We start from the raw sequence: 20,857 nt of genomic DNA, 5'->3' as shown, positions 1-20,857 counted from the left end.
CAACCCAAACTGCCAAACAAGGGAGGAATAACAGCAGTGATGAATAACACAATGGATAAAAAAGAAAGGGAATATTTGAAGAATCAGGGTGTGTCTTATTAGGAAGGCGCTGAAGGAAAAGAGTATACAGCAAGATCAGATATGATATTAAAAACCAGCCTAAGATATAGCACATTAAAAAATTATTAATTGACAGAGATCAGCTACTCTGAAAAGATATACACTGCTTGGCGATATATAAAGCAAGAAGAACTAATGGAAAGCAAGCAGAGGTTTGAATCAGCCCCAGCCAGTTCCTCACTGAAGCTAGTCAGGTTCTATGGTGACAGAAGGAAAAGGGCTATCCACTTTCAATGTACGTACATGCAGCGCTGAAATCTTAGACCAAAATTTGGTTTGAAATAAAAATAGAATTTAGAAATTGTTTCAGATTACTAAATATTGGAAACACTGGCTATCCAAATGGATCATCAGAAGAGAACTAGAAATAGAAAAAACAACAAACAAATTCAGCAATGCCCAGAAGAATAAGCGGGACAGAAAGAGCTGGAAAGAATTCAGGAGGTTTAACCTTCATTAGATAAAGGTTATTGTAAATGCAAAGAGAAACACTGAAATAGACATAAATGGAGATGATATACAGAAGCTATAATATTTGTGGCCTGTTACTTCAAAGGCAATAGATCAACTTAAGTATGTGGGACAGTACTGTGATGCAGAACAGGACAGAGAACAAGATAAAAGTGGGAGATAAAAAACACAAGGTGGAGAATACAAACAGGGAAATTTAAGGAAGAACAAAGAGTGATGAAGAGACAGGACTGAATAAGTTATCCAGAAAGACTAAAAGGATTTAATATGTGGCTTAGAAATGTGGAAAGGGAACCCATGAGCTGTAGGATGGAATTAAGTCAGTCATGCCATAAGGAAGACAGATGCAGCATCCCAACAGAGAGTGCGATATCTGTACTTAGGCCTGCATAGCAGAAGCCTAGGAGAGAGGTTTTGCTGCAGGGTTTTGGAGGAGTGCTATCACCCACTTTTCTACATGAGATTACATCCCACCCATTTGTTCTTCTGCAGGGAAGACCCTTCACCCACCGTGATCTCTTTAGCAGCTCTTTGCTAACCTGGTTTGTATTCATTGTTGTACAGGACATGATGGAAACACAGTCTCTTTCACGGCAGGTTGCAGGTCTCTCAACACCCTAGAATCCTACCTTAGAAGAGGTGTTATGTCAAGTCATGCAATAGCGTGCTCCCTGCTGCTTCACTTAGGACATATGATGAACATAGCAGCTTTGGGCCTTCAGCTGCCTGTAGCAGACCTGTCCTTAAGTCCCGTGCTGCTGCAGTGCTCACCTCTTCCTTCATGGCCCCACTCACCCTGTCAGGGGGAGAGGGGATGCAAATGCTGAGTTACAAGCACAGTGATGGTATGTGAGACAGACACCAAATGAGTGAGCCTTACACTTTGTGCATGAGATTTGGCAGTTCTGAGCTTATAATCAAAACAGGAAAGCAGAGCGACAACTAAAGAGAGATGCAGTTCTCAATGACTTTTATTTGCATTCTGTAATGATGATGTGATGGTCCATTTTGGATAATGGCTCATAGTTGTGAGTCTGCAAAAATAGCTGGGCTTTAAGGAAGTGAAGACAGATTGGGAGCCTGTCACTCTGGGGTGGAGAGGGAAAGTCCAAGCGATGACTCACAGGTCTTCCCTAACTTCTATTACTTTCTTCTTATCACAAAGAAAGACAAAAGCTGATTGTTACTGTTAATCATTATTGCGGTAACAGCTATGCATCAAAAAGAAGATTTTCGTTGCGTTTGGGTAATGGAATTTTCCCCTCATGAGAAGTTAAATGAGCTTAAAGACACCTTAGCAAACAAGTAATTTCATAAGATATTTCACAAGGCATACCAGGTCATCCGAATCAAGTGTAACACCACCCCAATCCCATCAGCTGAACATTACAGCATCCAAATATCTTGCTTCTGGTGGCACAGAGAAACTGGGAAGAAGCAGTCCTGCCACTGCCAGCAGACCGGTCTTTGGCAAGACATTTCACCTTTTCTCCATCTGTTTCACCTGCTCCCTTCGCCTTGTCTACTTAGACGCTGGCAGCATTCTCCAGCACATACTGTATCGGAGCAGCCACCCTGGTTGCATGCCTTGGGAACGCACACAACTGCTATCACCGATTTTTGCCTCGCTTGTCTGACATGTCACTGCTTATACTGCAAACACACCAAACCTCATGTATACTTTGATAACCAATGACAGCGAAAGACGTTAAACCGCCCAAATGTGCGTGCCACGCTGTGGTTAACGTTTTGTCCCGGAAGGTGTAAGAGGCCTCTAGGGGGCAATGCCGCATTGAGGGACCTTGGGGTGTCCATCGCTGCGCAGGCAGCCTGGGATCTCCATAGCTCCCTTCCAGTGCTCTGTGACTCGGGCGGCCTCAGAGGCTAGAGAAAGAAATGAATTTGTCCTCTGAGTACTGCGTGTGTGGCCTACGTTATTTGAACTACAGAATGATCCAAACGAGCTTTCAAGATCTAGAAAGAAATGCTGGAAGTGAATGGAAAATAAAGATCCTGTAAATAAACTGGCAGAGCAAAGTGACCTTGAGGAGTGTAGCACGCTTCACATAAGAAACAGAAGATAAGAGAAATACTCAGAGTTTTTCCTGGGAGTAAGAGAGTTGATGTAGTAGCTTTTGCACAGGACAAGAAAGAAAATTATGTTGCTTAGTTTGGAAATGAGAAGAGTATGAGAACCAGCGTAGGCTGACAAGGCAAGCGGTATCACAGGAAGACTGAGTAAAGATGAGGCAAAGAACTGTGCATTGCCAGGTGTCAAGGCAGAGGGTAGCCAGGGCGGAGGGGACTCTTTTAAAAAAGAAAGTAAGGTATTGAGGGAAGCCTTTTAAAAGAATGAGTGCAAAGCAGATCTGCCATTTACTTACTATTGAAACTGGAGCGAGGGAGAAAGAACCATGCTCCAAACTGAGCTTCTCTCTTCATTTGTTTATATGGCATCAAATGTGTAAAGTCACAGTTGGAAGAAGATTGCTTGCTGTTCTAGGCATGGAGATCCTATTTCCATACACATTTCTCTAGACCCATTGAAGGTCATAATCACGTGTTATCAAATCACATATAAAGGTCAAATCAAATACCGAAATATGTAACCAAGAGCTGCAGCCAACTGTCCTCTAAAATATTTCCATGAGCTTGATCCATGCTGCTTATAAAATGTATTTATCCAGTGGTTTGTGCTTAGTAATAAATTAAAATGTACTGTGAACAGATACAGTAATGCTGGGATACTTTAGTCTGTCCCACGAGGGATACAATCTGAATAAGAAGACCCCAAAATTTCACAAAAATTTTCTCTCGTGGGAATAAAAGAATGGAAATTATCAGTTATTAGTGCATGCCCAAACATTTCTCTTTAACATCTGGGAAGGAAAAATAGTTAAAGTTAACAATAAAATACTGTCACATTGTCTTTTTAAATGAGATGAAGCGTGCTGGTTTGTGATGTAAGATGTATGGCACTAAATGGCTGAATTTCCAGAACTGCTAGTTCTGCAGTTTACCAATTACACCCTCCAGAGAATTTTTATTAAACATACTGGAGCTGCTAGTTAGAATACAAAAGGCCTCAAAATTGGAGAAGAATTCAAAAGTTGATGGAAATGGGGAATGTTCAGCAACTGTCAGGATTTGTGGTAAGAATAGCAAAGGTACTCACAAAATGTAGCAGATAACTCCTATACTCCACATATCTGTTTCATATCCAATAGGTTCATAGTTTATAACTTCTGGAGCCACAAACTCAGGTGTCCCAAAAAGAACTTTCAGAGAACCTGCATTTTCTGTGAAGAATGAAAGAGAAAACCATTAACTGCTGCATGCAGATTTTTAAAATCAATTATTCCCCAGTAACAGGAAAACCAGTTTTGTCCTCATATTTGCAATTTTGTTAAAGATCCTTATCAGAAAAAAAAAAATAATGCCTGAACTGCTGTTTTCTTAGCTGATACAGGTATAGCAATAAAGAATTATTTGTTAAGCATCCTCAAGCACACAGCACCATACAAGGCACATAATAAGAAGGTTCCTATTGCAAGGAGTTTCCACAAGACCAAGTCTAAGAAAGAGGAGAACTTCTAGTGTTTAATTCAGATTTGTATGTCTTGAAGTACAAAAGTATTTGAGCCTCCATCACTTTAGCAGTTGCACAAGAGGACTTCAGGATTTCAGTGTTAGAAAGAAGTTGAAGTTGTCACAAGTTATCTAAGATTTATCAAAGCTCAGTGATCTGCTCAGGGATTCTACTGTAAAGAGAAGCACTAGTGATAAAATTATAATAAGAAGAAATAACTGTTTTAATCCAACACATTTTTTATAGTTTAAACAGGAAAGAAAACCAATACTGGGTTGCATGTCTCTGAAATTTGAAGTGGCACAGGTTGGTGGTGAAACAAGGAGAGAAGCAGATGACAGGCACCTGTCAGATCACTACCTTGTCAGTAAAACTGGGTTTAAGGCTGCTCTCAAAACCAGGCTTGCCTACAAGCGTACCTGTGGAGCTCCAAAGTGGTGAAGGGGGACCACAAATGCTTAGTCATTAGCTGCCACTCCAAACTTATTCAGCTAGCTTGTAGCACAGGGGTCCTACATGTGGCTCCGCTGAAACACAATGTGGATGCTTTTAAAATGAGCTACAATGAAGCTACTGCTAGCAATAAGAACTGAAACAATGAGGTCATGGGACACATGAACTCGCTCTACTTCTTTCTTGTGGTGACCCACCCGTATTGCTCTACTGGAAAATACAGGGATTAAGGTAGAGTATCAACCTGTATAGAACCTAGCATTGCCGGTTTATGCTGCCAGCTATGAGTGATATGTCTAACTTCTGGTCATAGTGTGAAACAACGCAAGTCATTTAGATAGAACTTATTAGGCAAATCTCAATGGACTCATTTTCATTGATGCTCATTCTAAATGGGATGGGAAGAAGAAGAAAAGAATAAGCAAGGTCAGGAAGGAATGAAACTATGGAATAGATTAGGGATTGGGGAAAAAAACAATCCCAGTAAAAAATTTGTATTCTGAAGTATAAAAAAGTCAGGAAATAAATTGTTTCTGACTTCAAACAGGCTTGGATTTAGGTTGAGAAACTCTTGTCCAGTCTGCACATGTGCCTGAGCAATCAGTGTTTGCCTTAAGTGAGATTCATTGCATTGCATTTATCTTTTGTGCAAGAGTAGCATCCAGATTAGGCACAGTAGAATGACATAGTGAGGAACCTGCCCTCTTCCAAAGAGATTACCATCTAAACAAAACACATATGAATGGGAAGAAAAACAGATGTAACAGATTCCAATCCTGCTCCTGTTAAGGTTACCACAAGTACAGAGAATTGCAGCTCTATAATCAAGAGAAAAGCTTAAAAAACCTCAAACAGCAGCAGATCAAAGTTTTGAGAAGACAACAAGAGAAGCTACTTGTCCACAACACTGAATCATTACAGAATATTTTTATTTACCAGAACTTCCACTGTCAAGTTTTGCAACATAAATGCTGATCCCAATACTGACTCCACACCTACAGTTACCTCCAATGAAAGCTGTTAAGTCATTTCATAAAATGTAATCATACGCCTAAGTTAGTACTCTTGAGGTATGCAAATCTCCAACTTAACTTACCAAATGAAAATTGAAGGATATATGGGGTTAATAACTTGCTTAAGGATTGAACAGCATGTCTGAGGCAACTTTTAAGCACTACCACAGTAATTCACTGACAGTCCTGTCAGTTTCCCATTTTAAATGCTGTGAAACCCTTTGTGCTCTGCTCAGGTATGGTGATAGTAAATTAATTGTGGAAACCTCATTTTCACATGTTAGTCCTGCTTTCAGAGACCCGTCCATGCAGAGAGTACCCATTTCTAGAGACAGAAACAGACAGAAGAATGCTTGGGAGCAGCCCCTGGAAATCACCTAGATCCTCCCATGCAAGTTCACCAATACCAAGACCTTCCTGCCAGATGTCTGACTAGCCTTTAAAATGAACATTCAAAAGCTATTCCACAACATCCCTACACTCACATAGCCAGAGTTTTCTCACCCCAAAAGGTAGGATCCTTTTCTTAATATCCAACCTAAACTGACGTAGCCTAAAACAAGGGCAATGTCTTCTCCACAGTGGCAGTGAGGAGTGAGAGATCACCCCTCCTTTTCCGAGCACAAACAGGAAGCCTAAGATCCCATCTTCCCACTTGCCTTCTTTGTAAAGTCAACACCTACGTTTTTTTCCAACTGTCCTTGTGAAAAATTACTGAAATTTGTTACAAAGAACCTATTTTCTAAAAGCTTCATTGTGATCGTTCAAATCTCAGGCTCAGATTTTCACATCCAAGTTTGGAGGCTTTTCTGTGCACTGTGTAAACTACCACGAGCCACTGTGTATGCAAAAGGCTGGTGTATGAAATGTGCTGCCCATAGGTCAGAGAAATGTTCTTTTGAAAACATGGCACTTGAGTGCAAACATACAGTGTGAAACAACTGATACAGCATTTTCTGTGTATAAAAGAAAAAAGAAAAGAAAAGAATAAGACCTTTTCTATGCAATAATATGTCAATCTTTACCCAGATGTTTACAAGCTTAGTACACAAGTAGGATCTGTGTTTGGATATCCCTTAGTTCAGATAGAAAGCTGGCAAGCTAGCTGGAAACTGTTGCCAACACTGTGTATAATCAACTGATTAAAAGAAAAAAATCTTTACAGTACTCAAACCCCATTCTCTTTTCTTCTCAAGAAGTTTATCTTAAACAATTTTCTACATGTGTTCCTCAGCACACCAAAAAAGGTCAGGAAAATATCCCACTGCAGCTTTGGTATTTCCTGACAGTGTAAGAGAACTAATTAGCTGCAGAAGATGACTGCAGAAGGAGCTGATTCTAATTTCTTTAAAACTGATCAAAACACTGAATATTTAGAGGCATTAGTTTGCACTAGTTACAAAAAGTTAAAAGTAAATCTCAGAAGTTGAAGTGCAAAATCAGCCACTGTGCCCTTCAGCAGACCCTTGGTTGAGTGGTTTCTGCTCAGTCAGGGCCAGGTCCATAGAATGGGGGCTCCAATCCCACATCTGTCAAAGCCAAAGTGAATTTGACAGCCAATTTCAAAATCACAAGGCTTGAAGGAACACAAGTGGAGGAACGTGCCCTCAGTGCACCAGAAAAGACAACTGGCAAGAAGAGGCCACTTAGTGAAAAGTGTTTTTAGCAATTTTTGTAAGCAAATGAACAGAAAAAAATGTTTTCTACTTTTGGAAAACATCTCAACCAAAATGTTACAAACACCTTCATGATTAACATAGTGCTTTTGCTTTATGGCATGGAACAGGAGGGCACTTTCTCTTCCTAGGGAAATGCCACACACACCAAGTTATCCAGAACAGCAGGCTGATGAAAGAAACAGCAAATACCTATAATGTAACTTTGCAAGAATTAGCAACATATTAAGCCAAATGAATGTACAGTATTGTAAAATCAAAGAGTAACCCTACTGAGTTCAGCAGTAAATATATCGTTTTCAGGCTGACAGCTGGAACGTCATGGGATGAAGTCTTTCACGCACCTCTGATAACAAAAACTTCAGCACTGGAACTTACTTAACAGTTCATCTGTTTCGTCAACGTGACAAAATCCAGTTCATGCTCCCAGAAAACTATTGGCTCCATACTGATGAAGGAACATAAATGGCAGCGATCTCTTTTTTTAATGAATGAAATAAATACCTTATTGCTGAGTTCATAGTATCCATATGACCAAGATTCATGTAATACCGTTTTGGAGTTGAACATAATCTAAAAATCCGAAAAGGAGATTTTTTTCCCCTGTTCACTCAACATACCATTTTTTGTTTGTTTTAGTAAAATTATATTCTTGGGTGTGCAGTAGTCTGTTACTTAAGTGTCAAAAGAAGTAGGATGAGCACCATGTAAGCAGATAACAAAAAACAGAAGGTCGTAATTCCAAACTGTGCTCTTACAAAAATAATTGTTCTACTTTTTAATAAGTATTAAATATAATTTTGTTTAAAGAGGGAAGGCGAAAGATTACAACTAAGAATCTAGCTGTGGGCCCCTTTATATAGAGAGTAGCAATTCATATGAGTTTCCAATTAAATTCCAATCAATTTAATGTCAGAAGAGCCACACATCTCAGCTCTCCCAGTATAACAGGTTCATAAAGCATTTTAGCTCCTTTCAATTCCTGAAATGATTTTTTTTCTCTTGTGAAAGTACAAGATTAAAAAAGATCTGTGTGTGGTGTTGGTATTGTTTAACAGTAACAAACACAACTGGAGGGCTGCCTTTTAGAGCTGAATTAACGCTAAGCAATATGAAGACAAGATTCCTCCAAGGTCTTTGGCTTCCAAATTGCAGAGCATGTTGGAAAGCTTAGTCCAAAATGAATGATAGGAAGCAGCTAAAAACAGTTTAGCAAGAGGAGGAGCTTGTCAAATGGAACTCCCCCCCCCCCCCCGCATTATTTTTAAGTAGTGCTATTTTATTAATCATTTTGAGCATGACCAAAACACAGCTTTTTATAGAATTCCTCCCACATGAATTCCTTTAACATGTATGACAATATGCTGCTGTTTAGGATAAGAAATGATAAAACTACTGGGGGAATGTAAATTGAATGTAATTATCCATATCTGAAAGGCTTCTAGAACATCACTCTAACTCCTGCTGTTACAAAAGTTTCAAGGATTTGTAGTATTCATTAAGATCAAGGTTTTGTTCTATTTTTTACAGTTAGAGAGTTAGTGTTTTATGTTTCCTGTAGCGAATGTAAATATTTGTTAACGTTACTACTACTGTGTAATTTACCTTGTAATCTACCAGCATACCCTAGCCATAGAAAGAGATAGGTAGATTGTATACACTTCACTGCAAACTCCTCTTGAAGATGAGGTACCCTACTCTCACTCTTGAATGACTTATTTTTCTCTTTTCTATTTTTTCCTAAAACCAGAACTATTTATAGGAAACACATCTATTTATCTTTATACATGAAAGAATATAATAGTAAGTATGAATTACTGCTTGTCCTGCCCTTTTCCCATGTCATATTGAAATAGGCAGAAAAGTCATTACCTAATCTTCTTGCAAGTCCAAAGTCAATGAGTTTGATACTTGTACCAGTCTTGTTGACACACATAATATTTTCTGGCTTCAAATCCAGGTGGACAATACCCTGCTTATGGATGTACTGAACTCCTTCTGAAATCTGCTTCATATATTTAATGCACTCTCTCTCTGTCAGTTCAAAGTCTTCATCAATGATTCGTTCAAAGAGTTCTCCTCCAGAAACCCTATGAAAGACAGTATAAAAAGAGGACTTCTGTAGCATTTTCATTTTGGAAGTAATCAAACTCTTTCCTTTAGAGAAATACAGATAGTTCAAGCTTGCAATAGTCACTTCAGGACGCAATCTATGTTTTGTAATGGCACTTTCCATAGACACAAGGATCACATAAGAAGAATCACTTCTTGTGTGTGGTATAAATCAATAGATGTTTTCTGTTCTGAATCTCTTTCCCAGGTTAGGACTGTGAAACACTCATACCAGGCAGTAGGGCTGTAGCTGGATTTACAGCCTGACTTTAGGATTCAGTGCCCTGCAGCTGGCAGTAAAGCGTGTGCCATGTGATTGTCACCCCGCTGACATGTGTTTATAACACCGCTCCGGACTCCAAGCTCATGTTTCTCACTGCTTCCTTCCCTCCTATGCTTCATCACTACACAAGTGCAGATAACATAATTCAGAAATAAAGAAAACTAAAATACATGGGACGGGTCCTAGGAAAGAGGACAAAACTTCTAGTAGATGAGCAAAAATTTGGGAAGAAGAAAGACTGAGAGTGACAAAGAAAGGCTGAAGAAGGAAGAATTCAAATGATATGGTTAATTGGAATGCAAAGCTCAAAGGGTAAATTACTGACCCAAGTGAGCTCAGAGGGAATTTCCTTCTTGGCTATGACAGGACAAGGATATAACCCACAACTCTTTCAGTGCTGGTATTTTTAGCTGAGCCATCATCACACTCCTTGTAGGTCAATTCCATTTTTATGCTTATTTAAGATGTGAAATTATTGGTCTTTCCAGGGTAGAACCTCCTGGATTGAACTGTTTGTGGAACTAAAGTGGGACATTTTTAACCTAGATTTAATAAAGCAAAATTTAACTTGTGGTGGTTTTTTTAAAAAAAAAAATTCTGAGTAATCACTCAACTGGTTTATCTGCTTACATCCAAAGATGGGAAATACATTTTTTGTCTGCGGCGGGTGAATGACCCATACAGAAAGGAGCAAATGGTGAAGAGCAGCTATGCTTTTAGAAATCTGTTCTAAATTAAATGCTCCATGGTCTTTATATGTCTTAATATTTTGCAGCATTCATGCTTATTGCCAAATGTAATTGCACATTTCAGTTACGGAAAGAAAACACACAACTGAAAACTGGCCTTGCAATGTTTGCGGGTTGTCAGATATATTATTATATCTCTCATGTACTAAACTGAAATTGAAACATCTGGAGTTCTGGACACATTTGTGGCTTTGGCTATAAGATTTCAGAAAATATATAATTATAAATGCTACTGCAGTTTCCCATTAACATGAAAATAGTAAGAACAGCATTTGCTTGACAAACTGAGAGGTTACGTTGAATTAGAGCACATTTGTAACATAAAGCCAATAATATGGCTAGAGCTGTTGAATAAACAGCTCTGATAAGATGGGGATCTAGTATTTTGTTACTTCAGTAAGATATTAACCAGTATAGAGGTGTTTATGAAAATATCTGCATGCAAAATGTTTATATCTGGAGCACTCTGCAATTCCAAATGATAACTATCCTAATACTAAAAAGTACCAGTTGTTTTTTGACTATTTGACACAGATAATGATGACTTATTTTTACTATAAAAGTGCCATACTCTTCAGATCACAGAATCACAGACTCGTATAGGTTGGAAAAGACCTTTAAGATCATCGAGTCCAACCGTAAACCTAACACTGCCAAGGCCACCACTACACCATGTCCCTAAGCACCTCATCCAAACGTCTTTTAAATACCTCCAGGGATGGGGACTCAACCACTTCCCTGGGCAGCCCCTTCCCAAGCTTGATAACCTTTTCAGTGAAGTAAAATTTCCTGAAGTAATATCCAGTCTAAATCCTAAAGATCCCTAAAGTGAAAAATTTTCAGAAATCGTACCATTGTCTCAAGCACCACTTTTTAGCATATTATTTGGAAATTAACTACTGTTAATACATCTGCATGCTGTTTTTACTCTGGGACCTCTAGACACTCTGGTAACATCATTAGATTAAACTGCAATTGCATTTATAGAATGCATATTTTTGCATTTATATCCTAAGCCAAATCCAGATTAATTTTTGCCAGGTTAGGAAGCTGAATTGAACCAATGCAGAACCAATTAGGTTCTACATATACACAGAAGGAGAAGCTGGCTTTCTTCAGTCACAACTAGTTCAGAATCTAAATCTCTCATTCTTTTCTGAATTCTCCTCTTTTCAGTCTTCTCTAGATGAGGTCACAGAGGAAAATATTCCTGTCTATAGAGTCACAGAATACACATTTAAAAAATATTTTATTATAAGGTTTTGGTCATGGAGGAACAGTGAGAAGAATCTACCTTGGAGCTGCCCAGGCAAATACTCAACTGCATTTTAATAAATCTCCCTTTGAAAAAAAGAGAAAAACTTAGTGACTTGTGCCAACTTAAATCACACCGAATGAATGGAGTTTACTGCTGAAATTTTGCTTTAATAACTTAATTTGCAATACAATAATCTTCTGATCTATGTCAAAATAAACTGACTATCTGAAGCATGTAAAAACTTTAAGGCACTTAGCTCCCGGTGCTGAATGCCATTCACAACATGCTACTATTTTTCAGATATTCTTTTTCCACTGAGATGCTTATTGTGGAACCAGTACATTGCTATATTTGAAAAGGAAATGCCTGAGATTTGCCCCTGACTTCCAGGAAATGGTAGCTGGGAAGGTTTCCAGGGAAGAGCACATCGAGTGAAGGGGAGCTGGAGAGGGACTTTTTACAAGGGCGTGTAGTGATAGGACAAGGGGTAATGGCTTTAAACTGAAAGAGGGTAGATTTAGATTAGATCTAAGGAAGAAATTCTTCACTCTGAGGGTGGTGGGGCACTGGAACAGGTTGCCCAGAGAAGTTGTGGATGCCCCATCCCTGGAAGGGTTCAAGGCCAGGCTGGATGGGGCTTTGAGCAACCTGGTCTGGTGGAAGGTGTCCCTCCCCATGGCAGGGGGGCTGGAACTAGATGATCTTTAAGGTCCCTTCCAACCCAAACCATTCTATGATTCTATGATTTGAATCATTACAGTGTTTGATTTTAAATGAATGATAAAAAATTCTGAATTTATTATAAATATGAAATAAAACTATATAAAATAGTGGCATGACAGATATTAAAAGGAGAGAGGATGAAGTTAAACAAGTTATAAGAAAGATATGGGAATAAAATTAAAATGAAAAATTTAGGATGAATATCAGGAAGAAAAATCCAAAGGTGCTCCTCATCAGTAGCTCCAATCTGAGTGGAGGGGGAGCTGCTAAATTCCAGTCACTGCTAAAATCTGGTTTAAAAGGAGGCTGATGGCAGGTGAGCTTGATTTATTTGAAATCCACGGATTTAGACTCTGATGGGAATAAAGAGAACAGCTTGGATACTAAGAATTTTGGAAGGTATTTCCCTTGACTTCTTCAGTGTGCAAAGCAGTGTTAGCTGAATAGCTAAACCAGAAATGATCCATCAGTGTCTCCCTGCCAATACAGGTGCAGTTCCCATGCTGGGACTGTGTCAGCTGGGTAACAGGTGACAGTGTAGAGGCTACCACGTCATCTGACACGAAGGTGTCACATAAGCATCTCACTGCCCAGACGTGCTCCAGAGCAGGGACAGCCTGCTGCTGCCTGCCTGCCTGCTGCTTTAAGAACCCCTCCTCCTGCGGCTCTCGACACTATGGAATCAGTGTGGGGGTTCAAAAGCCAGAAAAGGTGGCCAGCCCAAACTCAAATCACATCCTAATTAGACTGGTTAACAAAACTACTTTAAATTTGATTGCACTTTTCTGTATTTTTAAAAGTAAAGCCCGTTTTTTTGCCAGGGGGGAACTAATGGAGCGTAAAGCCATATGTTATTCAAAACTCTTTATACATTGCCTTGTTTTCCATTAGGTCTGCCAGCTCCCAATTCCAAGCTAAGTAGGGCTCCCTTCCCTTACCGTCACCAACTTGCTCAACTGCTGAATCTAAAAATAAATGCACCTTCTTGCACATAAGTACCAAGGTTGTATAGTAGTTTGCACATAATCTAGGCAAGTGCCAAGCAAGCAAAATAGACATATACTCTCTTTGGCTTTTAACAATTTATATCTTATTCAGCACTTCCAGCCAGCAAAAAAAACGCTTCTCCTTCTTGCAGCAGACAGCGCATGAAGTAGATGTGGCAGCAGAACAGTGGCTGATGTAACTTTTTGGGAAAAACATCAGCACGGATCAGGATTTCATTTTCTTTCCAGCTGCTACTGCCACAAGTATGGGATTCACACTAAGCAGGTGCGTTACGGATGACGTAAACGTTGGTCACATTGGTCATTATTGTTTTTGAAGTCTGACCATTAATTTCCATCTCACGCTGTGCAGATTCTTTTCTCATAATGAATTCTGGCGCATGAACATATTCTGAACCTTCTTTTTTTCTGGAAGTAAATATCTACTATCTTTAAGTACAAAGATACCCAAGTCCCAGCCCGGTGAGATGCTTTACCACACTGCTTTTGTGGTGCTTTTCTGCTGTTTCCCACAGTGGTGTGCCTAAGTAGTTCAAGACAAACAATTTCCAGGAGGTAAAAATAAGTGTTACTGTCTTACTCAGCAAGAACAAGACAGCAACATAGGCTGTCTTCAAATTCAGCTTTACTTAATTGTATAGCTTTGGATGAAGAGTGCAATGACTTCCAGGTAAAGGAGAAATTCCCTTCTTACAACTGCTACACCTGGACCATCATGGAGAATCTGTGTATTGGCATTAGGGACAGATTAATTCATGCTTAATTAGGTTTTTCTGGGGAAACAGTCAGTGTAACCAATCTTTCTGCATCTACTGATCTAGATTTAGAACATTCACTGTGTTCACCTGTGGAGATTTTTCAGACAGCACTCCCTTATTATAAATAAATGTTTTGCAATCAGAGTATTTATGTTGTTGCAGGAAAAACACATCAGAGTAATCCTTTAAGGTCTCTTAAAAATATAAAAACTGGATATAGCACTTGATGAAAACTGAAGTGTTCCCAATACCTCTTGGGAACTATAAATTTGCCTGGGTGAATTTTCCATGGAAATTCAACAATTTTGCTAGAATGTAGCTTAGATGTTTGCATTCTCAAGCATATCTTTCTCTCCTACTATCTGTTGTGCACCAGCATTCAATTCCCTGCAAGAGACAACTGATCAGTGTTTAAGTGAAAGTTGACACAAGCTTCTTGATTACATGTTTAGAACTGCCTAAAGAAAAAAATATTTTTTTCTCCTCCTTAAACATGTTTTTGGTTCTAGATGCAAGCTGAATTGCAGCTAACCTTTTTCTCTCCCCTCCCAAGCTGGCAATAAAAGAGTGAGCTGCAGAAAAACACCACATGTGCTTGATTAAAAAACAAACAAACTAGACAATGAAGACTGTAACACATCTTCACTGATTTTTGAGAGATATAACACAGATTCACTTACACAGTTTAAACAAGTTGGATAAATAATTGGAAAAACTTGCAAGATGTGAAAACCATCCAGGCCTTGCAGATGCTGAAGCTTTTCATGGTGCCATGTCTAGGTAAGTTGCTACTTTTGTATGCACCGTTATTTTCAACGTTATTAGCTTTGTTAGTGTGATCTGCTTTATACTTACATTTCCAAGACCATAACGATGTTGGCTTTTTCTTCAAAGGCATCTACACATTGGACAAGTTTTGGATGATGTAGACAGTTCATGATGCTGATTTCATCTCTTATGTTTTCTTTTTCCTTAGCAGAATATGCTTTGAAAAATTTTCCTGCCCAAACTTTTCCAGTCTTCTTTTCAACAAGCCTAAAGACTTGTCCAAATTTCCCCCTGAAAAGATATAACTATTTCCATAAAACGTTTTTGCAATGTATGGGCCACCATGAATAGCAACATTTTACTAAATATTCCAGCGTAACCACTCCATTCTGAAATAAAAATGTCTTCATATCAAGTACTTCTCTGTACTGATTTTGTGCAGAGTGATCTGCAAGAACTTTTGCATGAATACCTCATTTAGAGATACCCTGCTATTCCAATTAGCAAGTTTTATATAAGAGGGTTCAAAAAATGGACTCCTACCAGGCTTTAATTCATGCGACTGAAGTTTTTCTGCACACAGTTTTCTATAGGTCGTACACCTCTGAAGGGGCAGCAGATAGGAGACATCTCAGGTGGAGGATATAGGATATAGGTGAAATCAGAATCTGAATGCTAGAGGCTTCAGTACTGTTCTTTCACATTGCTGTATATGTACAATCCTACCTCTACGATACACTTATCCAGATTCGTTAATGGCAGCGTACAGGATCCCCTGGCCTTCAGCACCACCAGCAGCACAAATTGCTGAAAGATTATCATGGCGTGCAGTTCACATAGCCACGAGTTTGAGCACTGAGAAACGCAGCCAGGCTAATCACTGACCTTCACTGAGCAATACTATTAATGCTCTTGGGATTACGACCGCTGTCAACAGAGATTCTAGCCTGTGGGCAGGATAATCTTATTATCACTAATGGATATAATAGAAATGCAAGTACACAATGTGTACCTTTTTTTCAGCTAGCTTTTAGAACACTGAACAACGAATGAATCTTCTAGCTTTATTCATTTGTGGGCTCCATTTTCCTTGCCAGAAATGCATGTAGTGCCTATTTAAAATTATCAATTAATAGGAATAAAGGATCTTTATGGAGTGGAGGCCAACATATGTTAAAATCTATTTTTACTGCAACAGAGGAGCCCAGCTGGAATGTTGAAAGTGCAAGACACCGTCAAAGAATGAATGCACATGATCTTTATAATTGACTGGTAGCCTTGAAAACTCCATGTCTTCAAAAGCACAATATAGTACTTACGATCCCAGTCTTTCTTCAATATTATAGACATCCGAAACTTTTTGTTCAGTGTTGATAGTAACTGTCCGATAGTTGACCTCTGTTTCTTTCCCTTCTACAAGTAAGTATTAAGGACCATGATTAAAACCTTCATAAAACATGAATTAAAAACACAGATTTGCATTTGTCCTGATTAAAATATGAACTTCTTACCATCATCAGATAGCTCCACTTCGTCCTCTTTAAGTTCTGTGATGAAAATAAAAAGATAGGAATAACTGATTATATAGGCTATGGTACTTAGATAAGATAGTCAAATTCACAGTAACATGGGCAACTGGTAGGCCCTATGGCTAAGCAGCAAAAAGCAGTCAGGGAGTTTTCATAATTAAAATCTCTTCACCACTTCTGCGTGACTATTGACTACACAATCACAATCTGGTCACCATTTCTTAATAAAACAAGCTCATGTGTTTTGCAGTACTTGTCTGTTATGCATGCCTACTAGAAAGATCAGCGTACTGAATCAGTTCGAAGTAATCTAATAAATAGCTTTAGGAATGCCTTAGTGAAATAGAAAATAAATTAAAAATATTAAAATCAATAACAACACTTCTGGTTCAATGACAAATCCTTTTCTGGCTTTTCTATGCATTTTTGGGATTGCAAAGCCAAAAGTAAAGCAAGTTTATACATGAAAAGATTTCCTGCAAAGCATCCAGACAAATTTTTCAGACTCAAGATGACTAGAAAATTTGGACAGCATGCACTCTCCTGAGCATGGCTGAATTTTGAAATCACTGAGGTCCAAACAGAGCCTCAGTTCTGCAGGTGTACTCAAAGGCGGGCAGAGATGTTGGTAAGCCCAGTGCCATAAGACAGAGTAAAAGCTGGCCTGAGTGTCCTGATTTTCATTTTTAATTTTCATATGCGTGAACTGTCAGTAGCACCAGTTTGTCTGTTGTTCCCTATGTTGCCTGCAGGTTTGAGGGGAAAGGGGTCGTAGCTGGAATGTTGTTATATGTTACTTACACTGCTTGGGCTTGCTGCTAAGACCTGTGGCTATGACCAGTAATTTGAGAAACTGCAAAGGCAGTTGCACAGTGACCTGTACAATTCTCCCTTTAGCTACTGAAGCTGCACTTTGCCATCGTAGAGCGCAAGCCTAACCAAGTGATTTATCCCCACTGTGACAACAGATTTATGTTATGAAATATTAATGCAGTATTCTGGATGCTGTTAGGTGCTTGTGAGCAGATGATAGCTGGTCTGATGCATAGGCATCTCCTTTTCACATCCAACACATAATGCTGTATCTGTATTCCGGTAGCAAAGCTAATCAAGTAGATATAATCTGTGACTAAAGCTCTTCTCTCTTTTCTCTGAATTTGCAACCCTTGTATGTCCCAGCACAGACTAGCTGGTTTGCAGCGATTTACCAGAAGAGCAGGGAGGGAAGCGAGCCCTCCCCACTCAGGGGTAGCTGTCCTCAGATCTTCCTCGGCTAGAAACCACACTTGCACAGAGCACATCACATTTTCCTCCCCTTTTAAGGGCTGCATAAGGGAGCTGATCCCAACCACACTGCCAGTAGTTAATATCTGCCAAATACTGATTAGACAAAGAGGTCAGTTCCTGGTTCTGCAGCAACACTATATTGAAGCCATGACCTAGAAACATGGTCCAGCAGTGGAAGCCTAAATTAAATAAGCGGAATATATCTGAGCTTGGTGAGTACTGAGTAGCTGTGGTAAAGTGTTTCTCAGAAATGAGTCAACAGTACCAAATTTTCCTCAAACATGGCAATGCCTACTTTAATCTGTTGTGACTTACAACGTTATTTTAGTAGCTGTTTTCTTTAAATGCACAGTGAAAAGTTAGCCATGCGTTTCCTCACTAAGATTATATTGAGATTGCTAATATGCACTGGCCACCTCAGGATGAAAATCAGTAATCAGTCTTTCTGGCAGCGACAGAAAATCCCTAGTTACTCAGCTAAGTGTTTACATAGATGGCAGCTTAAAGTCCTGACTTTGAGAGGTGCTGAACACATGCATTTTCCATTGCCTTTAATTAAAGCACCAGTTATATTCACACACTTGAAAAATCGCACTTTAGATGACTTGCCCTTTCTCCACACTAGCTGCAGTATCAAGAATTGAAATCAAGAAGCCCTGGCATTGAGAGCACCAAGACAACCCACCCTCCTGCAAACAGAACACATTTTCTTTTCACTCAAAACTTTTTTTTGTTGGTTTTTATATGTATCACAATTATTCATACACATTCTAGCCTTTTTGTATTAAATCTATGTAAGAAAACTCAGTCTTAAAAAGAAAAATAGCTTGTTTGCTTTGGTCCAATACAAGTAGTGCTTGCTCTAGGAAAAACAAATGTAGGGAAGAGTCAGGTCCCCAACTCTAGAAAGTGTTTGTCCTGCAACTAAAGAAAGAGGGCATTCAAACACAGCGAATTTTATTATGAATAGGCAATACTGTCTAGCTTCCTTTCAATTTTATTGCTACTCTTAATTTTATTTCCCCCCTTTGAAGAGAAGCTGCATCTTGATTTAGATAAGGTTTTAGATCTTTAAAATAGAGGAAAGTAATTTCTCAGAATGCATCCAATCTAGCACTTGAAGAGAAATATGATTTACTTGTGTTTGGAAATGTCTGTTGAGAGGCTTACACAGTTGTGTGATGCTGCACCACATTGCTGTTGTTTTGTCTTGCCGTGGCAATCGCAGATAACATCACAAGGATTACGTGAGACACGTAAAACTCCAAAGTCCTGCATACATAAGTAAGGAGGGGGAGCTACAACACACAGTCCTCTCCTCAAAGACAGGAAAAATGGCAAAATACATTATTCCTGGTCTGGGCTTTTCGGTGTGGTATGACTATCAAAGTGATCCTTGCTCAGTAGGTAGATGCGGGTGTGCACAAAAATATGCATTCAATATCTGTTTTTAAAAAATAATGATGATTTTTGTGTGTGTTTAAAATTTTGGTACCAGTTTCTGAATAATTTCTAAAATGCTCCAGCTCTTCCCATTAGTCCTTTGAGAAGATCTTAAGCAAAAAATAAGAAGCAGAAGATACTGAAAAATATTTTTGCAAGTATGTGCAACTGTAATCAAAAACCCTAAAAAATATTTTTATCACCCATAACTCTGCAAAACCAACATGCTAAATAGGATAGCCTTGAATTCACAAGATTGGTGTACTAGGGGCAACAGGACTGAGGTGCTCTACCATGCTGGGATTTGAAGCACGGGAACTAAACCTAGGTATGAGAGGCTAATTCAGTTTCTACTGCATATTCAGTGCTTGGCTAGCAGCATGCACATTTACTTTTTCCAAAAGCAAATTTGGGAGAGTGTTTATGGCTAGTTTTTACATGATGTGTCCAGTATAGACTGTAATTAATCCATCAGTATGTTTCAGGTAAGCTACCGAACTTCATTTTTCCAACGGGGCACAGTCTGAATGTGTAACTTACGTGTGAAAGGTTTCATCTCCCATTACCTATGCACTGAACTACAGAAGTCTGTCAGCCAGCACTCACACAGCAAGCCAGAAGTCAAATTATTGGTTGCTTTCACAAGGCAGGGTTTTGGGATCCTTGTTTCCACAGTGAAGCCAAGTTTCCACACTGGATGCATGCAAGACTTACATGCTCAGATACCCACATGAAGTCTGCGAAGGGACTTCAGCACACTTACAGCCAGCGTAAGCATTCATTGCACAGAGGCACATGGAGTGTGTACAGCTGCTTGACTTCCCTGGGGAACTGTTAAGATATCATTTACTTGAATTTAGATTATTTTTTTCCCTCTTAAAAACTAACCTTCTTGTTTCTCTCCAACTTTTACCAGCTCAGATTCTTGACTGGGCTCGCTGATGCCATACACGTTAGCAGCTCGCACACGGAATTTGTACTCCCGGTCAGCCTGCAGGTCCTGCACATTGAAGGAGGTGCTGCGGCAGGTAGTGAGATCTGTCCATTTGTTATCCACTGAGTTCCAGATCTCCACAGTGTAGGACTGCACTGCACTTCCACCATCATAAGAGGAGCCGTACCACGAGAGAGTTAGGGAGGAACTGCGTATGTCTGATGCGCAAGGTGTTCCGGCAGGTGGGTCTGGTTTATCTGCAAAAACATAAGCAAAGCACATTAGATGAAATTGCGAGGGTAAGAGGTAGGACCTCTGTTAGGGTATTACTGGCCCTAGCTAACAGCCTTTTTCTTTCCATGCCATTGCTCTGCTTCAGAGGTTTGTACTACAGGGAGAAGGAACAACTGCAGCACAGACAGACATACCTGAATTAGCTAACATAGGTGCCAGTCCCACGTGGGCCTCAGCATGGGTTGTTCAGTTCCCTGGGCATCTTGCTAAGCCATGCTGATGCCTAATGCCCTTCACAGCTATCATTACAGAAGCTGTGGAGACTAAAACCAGTCACAGCCGTGCCTGCAAGTACTGAAATCAAATCTCCCACAATAGTGCAAACCACTCCTGGGTGAGCTTCCTCAGATGTTTACCCCTGTAACAGTCACCATAGCTGTGACGCTCTTT

General features: G+C 39.4%; 1 protein-coding gene across 6 annotated transcripts in view; it reads right to left on the bottom strand.

Annotated features, from left to right (window-relative positions):
• Window positions 1-20,857, bottom strand: part of MYLK (myosin light chain kinase) — a 225,871-nt gene that overhangs the window by 11,804 nt on the left and 193,210 nt on the right. For all 6 annotated transcript variants that reach the window (XM_072873959.1, XM_072873957.1, XM_072873955.1 and 3 more), the window contains 6 exons: window positions 20,128-20,430; window positions 16,492-16,527; window positions 16,300-16,393; window positions 15,068-15,271; window positions 9,195-9,412; window positions 3,767-3,890 (listed from right to left, as the gene is read on the bottom strand). In XM_072873959.1, coding sequence (XP_072730060.1) covers window positions 3,767-3,890; window positions 9,195-9,412; window positions 15,068-15,271; window positions 16,300-16,393; window positions 16,492-16,527; window positions 20,128-20,430 — 979 coding nt within the window. The remainder of the gene's footprint in view (window positions 1-3,766; window positions 3,891-9,194; window positions 9,413-15,067; window positions 15,272-16,299; window positions 16,394-16,491; window positions 16,528-20,127; window positions 20,431-20,857) is intronic.

Source organism: Ciconia boyciana, chromosome 10 (assembly GCF_034638445.1).
Source record: "Ciconia boyciana chromosome 10, ASM3463844v1, whole genome shotgun sequence".
Lineage (NCBI taxonomy): Eukaryota > Metazoa > Chordata > Aves > Ciconiiformes > Ciconiidae > Ciconia > Ciconia boyciana.
This window is presented reverse-complemented; position numbering and strand designations above follow the sequence as displayed.